Below are 18,015 nucleotides of genomic sequence, written 5' to 3' on the forward strand. Positions count from 1 at the left end.
CAGTCTGTCACCATCAGGACAGGACAGGACTGAGTGTAAGAATTACACAAGTTTAACCTAATGCTTTTACAGCAAAGGATTTTAATTAGAATCCATTTACACCAGACCAATTTCACCTCATTATGTTAAGCTTATTTCTCAAATTCCGTAACAGAAAACATGAAGATCTTTGCAAGACAGGAAAAATAAGGGGGCTCTTGAACTGTCTTTTAGGGGACTTCAGAAAGCATACTAAAGGGTTTTGACTGCAACAACAGATCAGAGAACACTGCTATTCCCGCCACACAACATGGATTTCAGAAACTTCCAGAACAAACTACTCCCTTCTTGTGAATTCCATAAAGCCTTTACTCTTTACATACAGCAACTGAAACCCAACAGATTCCAGTGGCTAAAGGTCATGCCTTCCTCCCTGACTAACAGATCTTAGTGCCTTTTTCCCAACCCCATCCCAGCATGCCAAGTTTTACCCTCTTCTCTGTAAAAGCAGGACATGCCATTTTTCACTGCTTCATTTCTCCCTTTGCATTATCAATTTTGACAAAGCAACTTTTAAAGCTAATTATGGGCTAAACTGGGCAGAAAATATCCCTTCCCATTCCACAGGTCTGCAGAAAGTACTCCCTCTCTAAAAGAGTGTGGGGGGGGGGGGGGAGGAAAGCAGCTACAGGGCAGCAACTGTAGGATAATCCATCTGTGGATGGACAAACTTCAGTGTATCTGCTAACTCACACAGGAAAGTTTGTTTTACAACAAAAGCCCTTTTACTCTCTCAGTTATGCATTTAAAAATTAGCTTGATTACGCATTTAAGTGTTAATCCCACAAAACTCCCAACTTCAGTATGGTTCTGTAGCAAATGAAACAGCTCACGTGGCAGTGCTACCTCTTCCCACTTTAGTGCCATTAGCCATTTCACTGCAAACTCCTTCTAGTGACACAAACGGACCTGAAGATCCCATCATCCCTGGGTAAAGACAGAATTACTTCTATGCTATTGTACACTAGACCAGATTCAGATAAAGCAGCAATTTATTAAAAAAACCCCAAACATTTCTCCCCCTCCCTTCACTTCTACTGTTTAGAAGCCAGTCTACAGGTGTAGGCTAATCTTCTCTACAATCCACTAAAGCATACTATAGAGTGGGATTCTAACTTGGCATTCTGGATGACAAGTTTATGAAAATTACACTGTACAAAAGAAACCATCACAACTAAGTCAGTGTTTAAGGAATTTTTATTAAACCAAGAATTTTATAATCCAAATTATGTTTCTTTGCTCAGCTATCAATTCTCACTGTCAACTAAAACAGTGGTGATATTCTGAGCTTTTCCACAGTAAAGAATTACAAAATTAAAGAAAGGAATGCTTTAAATTTTTGTACTGTGCTGAAAATTCTTTTCCCCTGGGTTTATAAAACATTAATTTGTATTTTTTATTTTACTATTTTTTTTTAAATTTTAAATCAATAAGTAATCTAGGACCAGCATTTGTTTTGCTAGCCCCGGCGTTGCTCTGTACGTAAGCTTCAAAGTTTCCTTTCCTTTTTTTATTTATTTTATATTTTGCAATGTTTTTCTCAATATTTAATAGTTTTTCCATGTTTAGATTTTTTTTTCTTCGGTGAAGCGAAGTTCTAGATTGTAGTCCCGGATAGTTCTGCAAAGAAGAACAATGCTGTTACATTTTAAAATGAAAGCAGCACCTTACACATTTTCTGATATGCTTTCTGCTGCTGTATGCCACACAGCACTCCGGGCTTTCACTGTATCAATGACACCAAAATTCTTTAGAAGCAGAGTATCAGAAGTCCCCCCACTTTTTAGGGACACAAAAGTATTCAAAAGTCTGTGATCCTTGGCAAGACAAAACTGACTCTAGAACTGGGCAGTACCTCAGACAGCACCACTTTAAGCACAATGTTACAGTGATTGACCTCAGGTCACATCTACTCTTGAGGCCAGCACACTGAGGCTCATCAAATAACTACTCTAGTAGTATTTTCAATTTTCAATTATTAAAACATCATGCAGAAGACAGAGTAATGGTCTCAAAGTCTGGGCATCTTAGTTTAGGAGAGACAACCTATTCAGCACTTACCTCCATTGTGAAAGTGTCACTAGCAAAAAAAAAATGTGTAAAAATCATGACTCAAATTTTGACCCCAAAAGGAAAATTGCAGAAATTAAAATATCAAGAAAAAAAAGAAAATTCTGTGTGATCAGATGTTAAAGCAGACACCTTCAAATGATAGCTACAAATGTGGTAAGCAAGTTCACAGGCAAAACCTAACTAGACAGAAGAGGTAACAGACTCCTTTTTATGTTCAACTTCACATTTCTTCCCTATCAAAATTGTTAAGGTACCACCATTTGCCTCTGTCATGCACAATTAAGACACCAACCCCACAGAAGGCAATGAAGAAAAATCATTATTTTAATTGACATTAAATTCACCCAAATGTGAAGTCAAGACAATATATAGTTTAATTTTCACTTACTGTACAATTTTAGAATTTGGTAAGTATATTCAGATTACAGTGTAAATAAGCTCTTTAATGACTTAAGGTAAAAGGGGGTTGGAATGCCTTTTTAAGCTTATTTCAATTCCATAAGTTGCTCTCAAACAACAGTATGAATAGTAGCATTTGACAGAACTGCCCGTTTTTGTACACATGCCTAGAACAAATTCCAGCTAAATGTGCTGTTAAAAACAACGACACATCAGTAACTTTTGCTAACCAAGTGAGCACAGAAGGTTTTTACCATAGCTGTTACTTCCTGTGGCTGCAAATGACACAGAGCCTGGACACATGCTGCTTACAAGGCCATGGACCAAAGACTTGCCCCAGTCAACCTATGGAACTACAGTGGTCCGACTTACTTATTAAACACTTGGAACCCCAGTGGGATTATTAACTGCCTTTTGAGCAGCCTCTTTAGCTTGGTGGGCTTGTAGTACGGCTACAGCTTCATCAACCTGTTCAGTAAAAAAGAAAAATTAATTAAGAGAAGCACAGCAATTCGTTTATATTTAATAATACAGTGGAAATCATATATATAAACAACGCCTGCATTGTTAAAAAGAAAAAGGAGAACATTACAATTCCAGTTTATGCAATGTAAGTCACTGTCACCCTTTGAGAGGATACTCTTGCCCTGAGCCACCGCTGCATTGCTGTTACTCCACTGTGCCAGCACAAACACCTGTTAGATCCATGTAAGCCTTAACCACCTATGGAACCAGTGCAAGGCCAAAGTCCCCCTACCTTCGAACGAAGAGACTCAGGAGACTCAAGCATGTGGAGGAGTTCAGAGTTGTCAATCTCCAACAACATACCAGTGATCTTACCCGCCAGAGTAGGGTGCATGTTTTGAATAAGGGGGAATAGACGTTCACCTAGAGAGAAAGAAGCTAATCAGGGACAAATCTAGCCTAAATTTAAGGGATAAGGGAAACACAACACCTTGTTCTACTGCTAAAACAATTTACTCTGCATTTTAAGATTGATAAAAGTGTACTTTGACTGTCCTTCTGCTACAATGTGTAGAGAAAGGTATCATGTACATACCTAACATCTGCTTTTGTTCTTGTGGAGGGGCAGAAGCCAACATGGAAGCAGTCAAAGGTTCCTGACCTTGCACATGGACAGCAGGCTGCAAATTAATTTAACAACATTTGAAAATGAAATTCTACTTCATAATTAGGTACAGCTTCAAATAGCCAGTAATCCACAACTCAGCATACACAATGCCTACAGTGTCAGAAACATCAAAGAAACTAACAGCTATGTCTATTTAATCAACTACTACTGGTTAGAGCTGAGTGATGATGCTGAAGGTTATTAGAAACTGCCTCACTGAGGAGCAAACACAAGAATTTAGGCTAAGGTATGAGGGAACTGAAAAGTATGAAGCAACACAGGATCACATCCTATCCCATGTGAACTTGAAATATACTCAATTCCCTAGTGCTTTTACTCTACTGCCATGATGCAGAGCCTGAATTGCTCTCCCATCACCCTCACCACCTTCCTGTGCAAAGAGCATCAGTAAAAGCACAGAGCAGCTCCCCAGATCACATACCTGCTGCATAGCAACCTGCGGCTGCGTATTGAGATGCTGCTGAGGATTGCGAACACCCGCAGCGTATTTGTACTGTGGTACTGTGCGCACGGCAGGAGTGGCTGCAGTGGCTGCTGCTGCAGGACGTGGACCCATTGTTTGTGTTGATGTATTAGCTGAAAAAATAGTAACATAATTCCATATCCAAATAATTATAATTATTTTTTTGCCCAACAAACCAACTTGAATCAAATACCTAAATTAGGTATTGTGTTATAGATTCGTCTTAGTAGTGCTGTCAACTGTCACATTACTGGTCACATCCAAAGGTTCAAACCCTGAAATTTACTGGATGCTACTATCCAGTCACTTCACTCATGAATTACCCTTTTTACATGCTACTGAAAAAAGATCTGAGATAAAAAATCCACTTTGTTTGAGTATTAATGTAATTTCATTGTAAGCTAAAGGACATTTGATTTCCTGAGCACATTATGTCAGTCATTCTAAAAAAGATACTTTTAGGAAGTAGATGGCTGTCTAATACATTCTGGGAGAATTATGCCTCCAGAGGTTGTGGAATCCCCATCCCTGGAGATGTTCAAGACCAGGCTTGATGGGGGGCTCTGAGTACCCTGGCCTAGTAGAGAGTTCCCTGCCTCTGGGGGTTGAACTGCATGACCTTTAAGGTTCCTTCCAACCCAGACCATTCTATGATTACAGCCAATTCTGGTTTCATTCAGTGATGTGCAGATTTTGCATTCATGATACTGGCTCACAATAATAAAATATGTATATATGAAATATAAAAAAATTAGTAAGAGCTAAAATTGTATCATCTCTATTTCTACATGCAACCTACTATTACAATTACTGCAACTATGTTTAGAAATTACAGAAGCCATCATACTGTATTACTGAAGCACACACAAGAATAAGTACTTCATCCTAAAGAGATGGGATCACAGCTGGAGTCTTTGCTGGGACAGTATTTAAAGCAATTACTAGAAGGTGATACTAGCTTATTTATTTGGAAGAGCCATAAAAGGAGGATGTGTTACCATGTGTGATAATAAACTTCCAAATGCTTTTGCAAGATCAGGCTGAACCAGCAAAATTGGAACAGAAGTCTAATACCTAAAGTTTGCATAAATCAAACTCACCAACACGCTGCGTTGACATGACTCTTGGAACCTGGGAAGAAGCTGGTCTCATGGTACTGAACGGTGGTCTGGGTGCTGCTGGGCGGATAGCACCAGGCATGTTTTGGAATGCTGTGGTTTGGAAAAAATATACTGTTACATGCTGAAACAGTGAGTGGTGACAACACAACAAAGAGAAGACTGATACTGCAATGCCATGAAAATGTATTTGAAAGTGCAAAGGTAAATGCTACAGAGTTTACAGCAATCACTGGAAAGAGGTAAAGAAGTGACTTACGATGAGGTCTGGCACCCTGAGCAGTCCAGCGAGGACTAGGTCTAGCAAGTTGAGCAAGCTGATTAGTAGGATAGTACGCAGCACGGTTCTGAGTCTGCCAAACACAACAACATCACGTAACTTTGTTGTCTGTGAAGGGCATGCTGAACAGCCCATCACCATCCTACTATGAAATTGAAATGCTGGAATCATGGACACATGCTAAGTTATATTTACTGTTAAATCTAAGCAGATTTTAAACACAGTAAAAAATATACAGTTACTCATCTCTACACATACCTGAGGAATAGCTGCCATGAAGTATCCTGAAGGAGGTGCTGGCTGGTAGGGGTTGATTACAGGATTAGGTACTGCTCTTACACTTGCCATCCTCTGCATGTACTGGTTGGTGAGATGAGCTTGGCGCTCCTCCTTACGCTGGGCTAGAGCTACATATAATGGTTTAGTAGCCACAATTCTACCATTCATTTCCGTGACTGCTTTGGTGGCTTCTTCTGGTGATGAAAAGCATACAAATCCAAATCCTTTGCTGCGGCCACCTTCCATCATCACCTGTCAGTACAAAATTTAATTTTATAACTAAATGTCCTGTGCCATGCCTACTGAACTTGCATGGGTTTCTTGTTTCAGCTTATTAGAAGTGAGACCACAGTTTGTTTTACTGAATTTTTTATAAAAACGAGTATTATTGTGTAATTAATAGCTAACTGTTACCTGAATAGAGATGAAAATCTCATTGAAATAATAATGAGCACAATATTGCACTGGAAAGATGTAATTTTTCTCGCACTAGTCTCACGACTTAGTTTATTTCAAGAAAGGATGATCATATGGTATTTAACCTGACGTGTACAATAATCAAGAAAGCTTATGCCCATATTTATAGTGGATCACATCTGTTACTGAATGAAATAAACTTTTCTTTGGTGACAGATTACTACTAATTTTCAGAGAACAGATAAGCACAACTGATGAACTTTTACCTTTGCACTAGTGATTGTACCAAATGGGGAGAACTCTTTTCGGAGACGCTCATCATCAATCCCATCATCAAGATTTTTCACATAAAGGTTTACACCCTAAGAAAACAGGCAAGTTATTTTTAAAAGCAAGTGTTCTGTGTAAATCTCAAAATACCATGTAATAGAGTTAGTCCTCTTGCTTTAAAACTGAACCTGGTATCTGGTGATCCTGTCCTGCTTCATTTGTTCAAACTTGCGCTTCAGCTCCGTCTGTCTTTCCACCTTTTTCTGAGCCCGGCCAACGTAGATTTGTTTTCCATTGAGCTCCTTCCCATTCATCTCATCTACAGCCTTCATTAAAAAACAAGTTAGCAGTGCTTCGTACTCAAGCATTTTTCAGACATACAAAAAAAATGCAATTTAAATATAAAAAGCTACATAAGGATTATAGAAAAAGAGCTAATCCATCTTAAAATACCACTAATTGAAACAAAATACCCCCAAACTTCCCCACTTATGCTAACATGAAAATTGCTTTCCAAGTATGCTTCTGTCTTGTTGAAGACAAGTCACAAGGGATGCAAACCACTTTTTTTTATATGAAGCTGGATGAAAAATCCCAAGTTGCAAGAACTATTTCTCCAGCCTTATCTTGCTAACAGCAGAGAAAAGTAAGGAAATAAAGTTGAAAAGCTTTAATTCACCTAGTGCTATCTTTAAAAGTAACATCTGAAACCATAGTACCTATCAGATCTTTCTATACTACATGTTAAGCTATGGATAGCATGTATAGCTTATTTTTTTATTTTTCACTTTTAGTCTTTCATTAAGGAAATACTTAGAAGTATGAAAATATGAACTACTTCTGTTACAACTCTTCAGATGTGAAAACTCTGGCACATATGTGCTCAATTAATTTAAAACCAGAAGTCACCAGTTTATTGTATATATTTATGATCAATTTAGACATATTTACAGAGATAATGGAATTTTGTATCATTTAAAATACCCAACATGATTCTGACTACAGTAAGAGAAACTACTCATCAATTAATGTATGCTAGACTGAAAAATGTAGATGTTAAGACAGACAGAATTTGTTCTAATCTCTCACTTGTACACTCGCAGTAGTGACACATCACCAAAATGCCTTTTGAAAAGCAAACTTTTGTTTGTTGCCATGATTTGTTCTGTACTGCATTTTTTTCCTGATGCTATGTCCCTACTGTCACAATCAACTGACATATCAAAACAACCAATTGACAAAGAATTAAGTTATACAGCATACTGGCATGTTATAGACATATATACAAATAAAAAGGACCCTTCTTCCAAAGTTACCCCTCAGAGTAAAAGCAACATCACATGGCTCTATGACTATTTTCTTACAGCTGTGCCAAACATGCTTTATAAAACTAATAGCTTTCCTGCTGACTTTGCAGAGCTACAGTTTGAAAACACAATTCCTTCTGCCTTGCACAAACATTTTGTGCAACCGAATTGGATCCAATGATTCAGAGATGTAGTAATTTACTATGCTGTATGTTCCTCAGCATGAGAGAGTCCAAATATCATTGAGCCCTTTAAGCCCAACTACAACAGGTTTTTAAATTATTCAAGATTCCCCATATCTGCACTAGTTCCAGCTGTATCACAGTATCTTGACTTAACAGGCTCCTTAGACCAATTGACATTTACTCATAAGAAAGCATTCTAAATTACAGAAACTGTGTTAAGTAATTTAAGGAGTGAGCACTTCTTTTTGTAGTGTCCTTGACCAATTAAAAAAACTTAATCACTCAATGAAACGTATTACTTGGGTCTCAGTTACAGAATTCCTAAAATTAAGTCCAAAAGCTTACTTTTTGGGCATCTTCGTGTCTTTCAAAACTAACGAAGCCAAAGCCTTTAGATTTTCCACTCTCATCAGTCATAACTTTCACACTTAGAGCAGGACCTAAAAGGAGAATGAAATACTTATGCTTCATATACAGTGTATTCTTCTCACCTTTTGAACATCCTCTTTAGAAGATATTTAGTTTATTTCATTTGTAATACAAAAGACTCCTGCACCAATAATAGTATCACCCATTAATAAGAAATTACTAATTTGCCCCAATGAACTTCATCCATTATGGCTGAAGTCTGCCATGCTGATTTTCTTTTTACTGTATTTTCAAACAAAATTTTACCTCAAAGTGAATGAAATTTATTTTATCATTAAAAATTATGACATTTAAAAAAGTATTAGCACTTCCATCCTTTGAAACAGGTACTGAAAAAGCCAGAGGGAGGCCTTGCAATTAGGTATACATTTTACTATTTTTCCTGGTGAAAGGGCATCCTAGTTCAGCAATTCCAGATCTTTAGAAAATTGGAGTTCACAGACTCAATTGAAGTAGCTAATTTAGCTGTAGCAGCTAAATTTGCTACTGTTTCAACCACAGATACTTGAAGAGCAGAAAGGAATTTCCTGTGCTTAAGGAATGATGCTTAAGGCTGCTACAGGGTATTTCTTGTACAAGGGCTTCCCTTGCTTTACATAATATCCACTGGAGAACATCAAAAGCATACAGGGAAGAAAATTTTTTAAAAAAGCTGAGGCTGAAAATAAAAAGGTGAAGAACCTGTAACTGCATTAAGGGATTTGCCATTTCCTATTTTGATGGTGACACATCATATACATTACTAGATCATGGTCATATGTCTGCCATAATTTTGCCCTGTGTGTAACTGAGGATCAAGGCAGAATGTCATAGCTTGGCACTGGAATAGTTCCTTATAATTTTGTATTAGGTCAACCACCACAATACAACTGAATAACAGAGGTAAGTCTGCAGGTCAGTGAAAGCAACAGTAAACTCATTTGTCACACATCCTGTAGGTGCATTCATAACATCAGTCTGTACTAAACCAAAGAACACTTCTATTTGCAACTTTCAAAAAATGGCCGAACCCATAGACACACTATTTTCAGATTATTGGAAACAGTTCTGATGACAGGATTATATATGCTATTCTGCCTATTTAAAATTCAGATATTACTGCACTTTTGAAACTGAAATTAAGTACCAACTTTTTAGTAACCTTTATTACATTTTTAAATCAACATCAGACAGCCCTGATTCCTTGTATTTCAGGGCACTGTACAGATAGGATACAAGTAGTAAGTTGAAGTTCACTTGTGTTTATATAAACATTAAGACATTACCAAACTTGCCAAAGAGTTCCTTAAGTCTCTCATCATCCATGTCTTCTCCAAAATTTTTGATGTAAACATTGGTGAATTCTTTTGCTCTGGCTCCAAGCTCTGCCTCACGTTCCTTGCGGGATTTAAACCTTCCAACAAATCTAGTTGTAGGAAGAACAGAGTAATACAGATTAAAGCAAGTCTCTCAAGGTTTAAACATTTACTTTAGTCCTCTAGCACTGTATTTTATTCTTAATCAGTCTCATTCACTATAGGTATGAAATTCTTTAGTTAAAATGTTCATGATAAAACTCCATCAGAAAAAACTCCACTATCCTTTGCTACATCAGCATGTTTATCCCAGTTAAGAGGCATGAAAATGCTTTCAAGCCATTGGTGAGACTGTTCACTCTTACAAAACAGCCTCTGACAACAAGAGCTCGACAATGGAAAGAGTACTAAGTAAAGAGGCTAAACAGAAATTCTAGGTAACAGCATAATCCCTCTGCCATACTAAAAACTTGGCAGCCTTAAAGCAGTCACTGCTCTCTGATCCAGTTTTTAAGCAAGCAATATTTAACTAACTGCCCCCACTCCCTAACACACCTTTCCAGCCTATATCAAAGACTTTTTTTTTTTTAAAGACATAGTGAAATAAATAGTTAATTTGCTCTTGAGTCAAATACCATTGCAAATTGGCTGGGAGCACCAATGTCAATGACAGCTCATACTGTCAGAAAGTACAGAACCTGAACATAACATTCTGCAGCCCAAGGACCTGCCCTAGCACAGAGTGTACGTGGTTGACAGTGATTTCTGACTGTAGCAGACTCCCCCTTTAAAATTTTATTGTACTAACCTTATAGTTCCAAATCTGGCAAATGCAATACAGTAGCATCCAGTAACTAAGTAATTTTTAAACTTTGAACATTTCACCCAGTTTATAGCAATCAAGTATAGTAAGAATGGAAGTGCAGTGTGTTCAGCAGATTTTGATAGTGAGTGAAGTGTTTTAATTGACTTCTAAAAGACTAGCTTGAATAGAAATTCAAAGCAAAATTAACTCTCATGATATTATTTTACCCACATGCTTTTATGACTGCATGCTGACCATTTTTATTAATTTAAGGTTATATAAACATGGATGCTGAATAAAAGCATCCACAGTATGGCAGTCAAGAACAGAACAAGCAGGAAGACTGGCATTTCATGTATGTCCTCCCTATATGCGACTTGATCTATCCATTTCTAAATATAAAAATAATCCATGATGGTAACCTGATGCTGACTTCTGTTATCTTTTTTCCAAACCCTCCTAAGTATTTAGAAAGCTGTTCTTTTGCAATTATACCAAACACCATAATGATCCCCTAGGCATAGCTGTGAGGCACACTCACTCCCCCAGCCTAAATATTATTAAACAAGTTGCCAAATAACTTTTTTCCTACAACGGTGAACAGTGATAATGTTTAAAACATTACGCTTCTCTAAGTTTTATTTTCTACTCCCTAGATATGCCTATTAACAGACATTCATACAAAAATACTAGTCTGATCTGACCACTCTTAAGTGCCAAGTAACTGTAACTCTAAGTATCAGCTGACTCCAAAATATGGATAACACACCTATCTCACAACTCTTACAAAGGAAATATTATTCAGAATACTCAATGGATTGTATTTTATCTCGGACCATAAGATCAGAAAACCAGGGAAGATGCCAAATCCTCATTACAGTATTGGCTTGGAAGACAATTAACACAATGATTTTTTCCTCCAGAGTCCATTATTTGCCTTTTTGAACTTAGTCTGCCTTTAGAATAGGCAGATAACACAATTCTTAAAATCCCTAGCACTAAAACTCTACATCATCTCAAATTAAGAAATTTTTAGAACATTCCTTTCCTAAGTAAGCTTTTAAACCTTTGCTGTAAAATGAATTTCAGTTTGCTGATAGCCAAACACGTATTTATGTACTTACACTTTGCGGTCATTAAGCAGCATACCATTCATTTTTTCAATTGCTCTTTCTGCAGCTTCTTGTGTCTCAAAATGTACAAATCCATAACCCTTGGATCCATTTTCATCACACACCACCTATTAATGAAAAACCTTGTTGTAATACCCATGGAATGTTTCCAGCATAAATTGAGAAGTCTTTGTGTCAATATGTTTTATTTTCCACTAACCTTACAAGACAGGATGTTCCCAAAAGCAGAAAATGTGTCATACAAAGCTTTGTTATCAATTGATTTGTCCAAGTTTTTGATGAAGATGTTTCCTACACCGCTTTTGCGTAGAGATGGATCGCGCTGAGACCACATGATGCGCACTGGTTTGCCTTTAATGACATCAAAGTTCATCGTGTCCAAAGCTCGTTCAGCTGGAAAAACATTATGGAATTAGTAGAAAATGCTAGTTATCTTAATAAGCACACAAATACCAGCTGAATTACAATGCTTAATAATATTTTTACTATTTCAAGTCCAGCACCATCACCAAGATGCAAACCTAAGCCTCCAATGTAGTCTGTTGTATGCAAGGAAGAACTGGCAAAAACTCATCAGCGAAAGATGCACTTAGGAAGTAGCACAAGTCAGCTGAGCAGGCTGTAGAAATCTCATGAGCTTATAGAACTAGGTCTATGAAAAGATGGTATGGTGACAGGAAAAAAGGCAGCAAGTGGTGGCCATTACAAAGTTTTTACATTTGTGAAAACCAGCTGGCTTATCCCAGATCACATAGGTGTATACTGTGCCAATAAAAATGCTTGTAGGGGTACTGCTTGTGCCTATATGAGGCCTTTTGCAAACGTCAACCCAAGAACACCTACAGTACCAATACCTCTAAACCAACAAAATTTCCTTTCTAGGTGGATGTTCAAACCTCGCTCAGGCAGCTGTTCCACACACCTTCGTCAGTGACCAAAAAGATCTGTGATGAAATTCTGGGCAAGACAGTTCAAAGAGATTCAACACTAGCACTTATTAAGTTTTGAGAATCTGAAATGATACATATATTTTAAAAGCTCACAATGAAATACGTAAGAGCTCAATGAAGGAGCAAGAATTAAAACAGCAAACCAGGGTAATGTAAACCAGGTTTTGTTACTCCAATGGAGTAGTTTTTCCAGTAGAACTCCGTAACTAACTTTTTAAATCCTGCATGTAAAATCAGGGGATTTTATTTGTGTATTTAGATGGGGAAGTATCAAGACCTGTTCAGTTTTCACATGTCTCTTCAAAGCCACAAGACATGTCTGTGATGTTCTAAGTCAGCAACATATTTAAGCACAAAAGAGCAATAGTTCTCAAATACAGCAGTTCCTTTTCATCCCTGCTCCTGTAAGTCTGGAAGAACACTGAAAAAAGTCCCAGTAAATACCTGAAGTCACAGCCATTGGCATTAACTCACTTCACTGTAATTTGCAAATATCAGAACAACACCATGTTAACACAACTGAAATCAGCTTAGTGTTAGTTAAAAACAGCAACCATGTCAGTTAATATTTTGGCGAGGACCAAAGGCCAATCACATTATGAAAACCCTTATTTAAGGTTTTTGTTCTTTAAGTCCTGCTGTTATCTTGAGCTATGTTGTTGCATGTCACAGCCAAAGACAATTTGCAATGAGCCTGGAATTCAGCTGATACACAACATGTTTAATTATCCTTTCTTGTGACATTGTCAGATTAGAAATAAATTTGAAGATTATATTCTCTGAAAGACATCTATGGGCATTAAAGAGATGGATATCTAACATTTTCATGGGGAAAAATATTATTGATACTATTACCATATTCACATGACAGTAGCAACTCAGCAACTGATTTAAACTGAAGCCACAAAAACTACATGCCAGTCTTCTAAGTAAGTTAATAAAGCTTTCAAAAACTTTAATATAAATTAAGCAGGAGAGAAAAGGCAACCTAATACTGTTAATGAGAAATAAAAGTAATTGGAAGGCTTTATACTACAAATGTGGGGGGGTGTGGGGAAATGAAAAAGAAAAAAGAAAAAAAAATTAAAAACAAAAAAAAACCTGTGGATATCAGACTGACCACAGTAGAAACTTGTAAGACTTCACTACTGCCCTGGATGTCATTAGAATTATTACTACCAGCACCAATAGATGTGCCAGCAACAAACAGTTCATTATTTCTAGAAGTTGTAACAGGGCTTCCTTTACTAGAAAAGAGGCTTTTCTAATTCATGCTAATTGCTTCTAGAATAATCCTGACACTCCTCAAAAATGTGTGTTCCTAGACACATTTCCCAATCATCTGACTCAAAGTTGGGTCCACGGGTCCTTCGCAAGCATTACCACTCTTAACAAATAGTGAGCCCATGTCTTAGACCAGAGCAATTTCTCCACAAGGACAGCATGGAAACTCCAACAGCTCTCCTCATCTCTCCTATGGAGCAGCAGTACAAGAATCTTAAATACTTCTGCTTAATCAACACCACATTTTCATTCCACGGTAGATTTTTAAAACATGAGTAGACTCCATCTACAACCAGGTACAAGCTACTGTCATTAAAATTACCAACGAGTGAAACTGGCTCACTTTCATTACATTTCAGTCATAAAAGGCTGTGCCGGTTGCAGGAGGCAGCTCCATTCAGCAGCGAACTTGTTACCAATGGACACACCTACCCAGGCTGTACTTCTGCTGATTCTGCTTGGAGCTCTCGTTCAATGACTCACCCGCTCCCATTTTAGTCGACTGGACAGTCCACTTTAACAATTTCAAAATCACACAGAATACACACTTAATGCTAACCTGTGCTAAAGGTAAACAGCAATAGCTATGAAATAAAATAGCTCTGGGAATATAACCATTCTAAAAATCCAAAGGATTCTGGTGCAGTTTCAGATTACTCAAGAATATTTCTAGTTTAGTGATTAAGTAAGATTGCCCGAGTTTTACTCCAGACTATGACTCAAATTCAGAAAAGTCACAACTCTGAAATGTGTGCATACCTCACAAATGTGTCATCAGGCCTAATTAGTTTTTGGAAGAGCTTTGAGATCTCTCGTTTACAGACAGCTGGTAATGTCAAGCACACCTTCAAAGCTGTTTTTCAAAACCCAAGGTAGTTGTTACTAGCTATTTAATAGGCATCGCCTGAGATGTAGCTAAAAACTTGGCTAAACCAATAAAAGGAATCTAGTTTGGAAGCAAAATAAAACCAGTATTATTGTAAGAATAACCATTCATCCTCAAAACTCCTATTTCAAGGTTGCAATAAATTAACATAATGATCTACAAAGAGCCCCCAGCAAATGCTTTCTAGGTATTTGCCAAGAATATAAAATTCTGAAAATCTTGAAAAAGTATAATCGTGCAATACCATTGAACTGTATTTTAAACAACTGCTTCCAGATATGTGCCAGATGCAGTTTGATACAGATGAAAAATTCTTTTAGCTGAACTAGACTAGTTGTAGCCTAAAATATGTGTGTCTCCCAAAGTCTGAAAAATACATGTAACATTTGGAGTAACAGCACCTTTCTAAGAGACATATCCAAAAACTCTGAATTAAGCACTGCTCAGGTGAAAAAGCTGTATTTGTTTCCACATTTGAAAAATCACAAACCAAGTCATAACATATACTGCTTGCTCAAGATAAAGTCAGCCCTTATGGAACTCTCTCAATACTAAGGAGAAGAAGCATTTTAATCACCTTCAGCTTATACCCTGACATTATTGTATCACAGTACTGACCTGTGCTAACCCCCTCTTGTTTTTCTTTCTGAGAAACTGTACCATATACACTTTTATTGAATAAAAGCAAAGTATGTCAAAACAAGCATTCAACTCGTCTCATCCTAAAGAATGGCTGAATAAATCAAAAGCTCTCTGAATTGTGAGAGCTGTTAACAGGTGAAATATCTGCCTATTAAGAATATGAGGCAGTAACTTTTACTACTTACATACAGATACCATCGGTACACCAAAGTCTGATCTGATAATGGTTGTATGCTAAAGCTAATTTTGAAAGCCAGTTAAATTTAATTGCTTGAAAAGTTTGTAATTTCAGTATCTCACTTTCAAACGTTTGAAAATAAAACCATTATAATAGAAAGCTGTTTACTTAAATGTACTTGAAATCACGTATTTTCTAGTTGGTCAGTTACTACTTTTTTTAAATTGGACTCCATAAAACTTAAAACCGTCACATTCGGCTCTTTTAGTCAAACACCCTCCAAATGGATCCCACTGTTCCCAGTGTTACAGAGAAAGTTTCTTTACCGATATAACTTCAGAGAAGCAACAACACTTCGTAAAAAACCAAGTTTCATAAAAACACGAGTTGGGAAACAATGTCAGAGTTTCGTGCGAAGTCACACGGATGAGAGCACAGCTCGGGCTCCAGCTACATGAGGAAGAAGCACATGGAGGCCCGAGTAGTTTCATGCCCTCCCTGCACGTGACAGACCTGCCATGGTGTTTTAACAAACGCTTCGGCCTGGACGCCTGTGAAACTACCCAGCCACGCCGGTGCGCCCTACTTCCTTCTCCCGGCCTCTTAATCACGCACTCATACACACACAGCTCCTGCGCGGTTATTAAAAGGTGCTAATGACTGCGATGTTTTCCTCAAGCTACCCTTCATCTCGGACGGACGTGAAGAGCCGCTCGCACACTCATCCACAACCCCCTCCCCTGGACCGGGGCAGCCCCGCCGGGCCCCGGGGCCTCCCCGGGCGCTCCCCCGCCCACCACCGGGGCCCCGCGGCCGCTCTCGATCCGCGGAAGCGCCTCCCCCCCGCTTCTCCGGCCGCCACGAGGCGCGGGCGGCCCGGGCCGCGTGTGAGCGGCAGCCCCGCCGCCAACTTCCCCCCGCGCCCCGCCGGGTCCGCCCCGTCCCGGGCGGCAAAATGGATGCGGGGCGGCGGCCGGGGCGGGGGGCAGGGGACAAACATGGCTCCGCCGCCGCCCGCGGCCCGGCACTCACCGTCGGCGGGCTGCTGGAAGTTGACATAGGCGTATCCGAGCGAGCGACGGGTGATCATGTCCCTGCAGACGCGGATGGAGAGGATGGGCCCGGCGGGGCTGAACTTCTCGTAGAGCATGGCCTCGGTCACGTCGGGGTGCAGGTCCCCCACGTAGAGCGAGGCCATGGGGTAGCTGGGGGCGCTGGGGTTCATCCTGCCGCCGTCTCCCGGCGCGGGGGGGGGCGCTGACGAGGCAGAGGCCGCGGCGGTCGGTGCGAGCGGGGCCGGCGGAGGCGGCGAGGGGCCGCTCGGACTCAACGGCTGCAGCGGGTGCGGCGGATGGGCGGGCGGGGGTCGGGTCGCTCCGTGCGGGCCGGGTGGAGCAGGCGGCGGCGGGTGCTGCGCTCGGCGGAGTCGGGCTCGCTGTATGTCTCCTCTCGGCTGCGCCGGGTCCGGGGACTTCGCTTCACCGGGTTATTTTATATCAAACCGGCCGTTTGCAGAAAGGTTGTCGGGAAGGTTGGATGAGGAAAGAGGATTATTTTTTTAAAAGGTTTTTTTTAAGATTTTTGGATTTTTTTTGGCTTTTTTAAATATTTTTTTAGTAATAAATGGTGCTGCGGGGCCGGGCCGGCGTGTCCGGGTGGTCCGGAGCACACGCACTGCGCACACAGCTCCGACGGCGGCCGGGGGACAAGGGGGCGGCCGCCGCCCCGGCCGTGCTCTATATATACCCGCCCCGCCCCCCCGCCCCCGCCGCGCCGCGCGCCACGCAGAGCGCCGCGCGCACCGCGCACGCGCACCTGCGAGCAGGGGTGGAGACACGCGCGGCAGCCGGCGCGGAGCGGCGGCTTCGGCGCATGCGCAAGGGCGGGGCGGCGCAGTGGGGGGGCGGCCGCGCGGGGAGCGGGCCTGCGCCCGCTCGGCGTCACGGGGGGCGGTGTAGGGGGGGGGGCGGCTCGGCGGCAGAGCGCACGCGCGGGAGGGAGCGCACATGTGCGCGGGTCGGGGGGGGGGCGGGTAGAAGGGCGCGTGCGCGCCGAGCGGACCAACGGCTGGCACGGGGCGGGGGGTTAGCGGCTCGCTCGCGAGCTCCGCGCGCCCCACCCCGCCGCTGGCCGGGCCGCGCGGGGGAGCGCGCGGGCGGGGGAAGGTCGCGCGCTCGGGGCCGGAAGGGGGCGGGGCCCGCTCGGCTCGTGCGCAGCGGCGGGGGGGGAAGTTTGGAGCTGCTGCGGCTTCGGGAGGAATAGTGTCACTAGGCCGGGAATAAACCGAGTTTAGCGTTTAGGCTCTGCTCTGGTCGTTCCTTAAGTTAAGCGTGTTTTATCGCTGTGTTTTGTGCTAAAGAAGCTCGGGCTGTAGGTTGAAAGGCGTTGGGAGTTGACTGGGCATCTTTTTGCAGCTCTGTGGGTGGGTGA

The 18,015-nt window shown here is 40.8% G+C and overlaps 2 protein-coding genes across 2 annotated transcripts in view; both read right to left on the bottom strand.

Moving 5' to 3' along the window:
- The window catches only part of SNX31 (sorting nexin 31), a 40,661-nt gene extending 38,555 nt beyond the window's left edge, over positions 1-2,106 (bottom strand). Inside the window, 1 exon segment of the mRNA XM_032109456.1 lies at positions 2,101-2,106. Within this exon segment, the coding sequence (XP_031965347.1) occupies positions 2,101-2,106 (6 nt within the window).
- Positions 1,219-17,339, bottom strand: PABPC1 (poly(A) binding protein cytoplasmic 1). The gene is made up of 15 exons (XM_032130389.1): positions 16,618-17,339; positions 11,845-12,038; positions 11,637-11,752; positions 9,678-9,817; positions 8,329-8,423; positions 6,680-6,817; positions 6,488-6,583; positions 5,784-6,056; positions 5,505-5,598; positions 5,228-5,338; positions 4,086-4,240; positions 3,572-3,656; positions 3,269-3,399; positions 2,884-2,979; positions 1,219-1,659 (listed from the first exon to the last, which is right to left on the bottom strand). Exons 1-14 carry the CDS (start codon positions 16,808-16,810, stop codon positions 2,887-2,889), a joined length of 1,914 nt encoding a protein of 637 aa, XP_031986280.1. The 5' UTR covers positions 16,811-17,339; the 3' UTR covers positions 1,219-1,659; positions 2,884-2,886.
- Between the last annotated feature and the right edge of the window lie 676 nt (positions 17,340-18,015).

Source organism: Corvus moneduloides, chromosome 1 (assembly GCF_009650955.1).
Source record: "Corvus moneduloides isolate bCorMon1 chromosome 1, bCorMon1.pri, whole genome shotgun sequence".
NCBI classification, from domain to species: domain Eukaryota; kingdom Metazoa; phylum Chordata; class Aves; order Passeriformes; family Corvidae; genus Corvus; species Corvus moneduloides.

What these genes read in the sequence shown, in the direction of transcription:
- PABPC1 (XM_032130389.1), bottom strand. Translation starts at nt 16,810, where the DNA reads ATGAACCCCAGCGCCCCCAGCTACCCCATGGCCTCGCTCTACGTGGGG. An exon ending in GGAACATCCTGTCTTGTAAG is followed by an intron (nt 11,753 to 11,844) that starts GTTAGTGGAAAA and finishes TTTCATTAATAG; the next exon opens with GTGGTGTGTGATGAAAATGG. An exon ending in CTGCTTAATGACCGCAAAGT is followed by an intron (nt 9,818 to 11,636) that starts GTAAGTACATAA and finishes TCCTACAACTAG; the next exon opens with ATTTGTTGGAAGGTTTAAAT.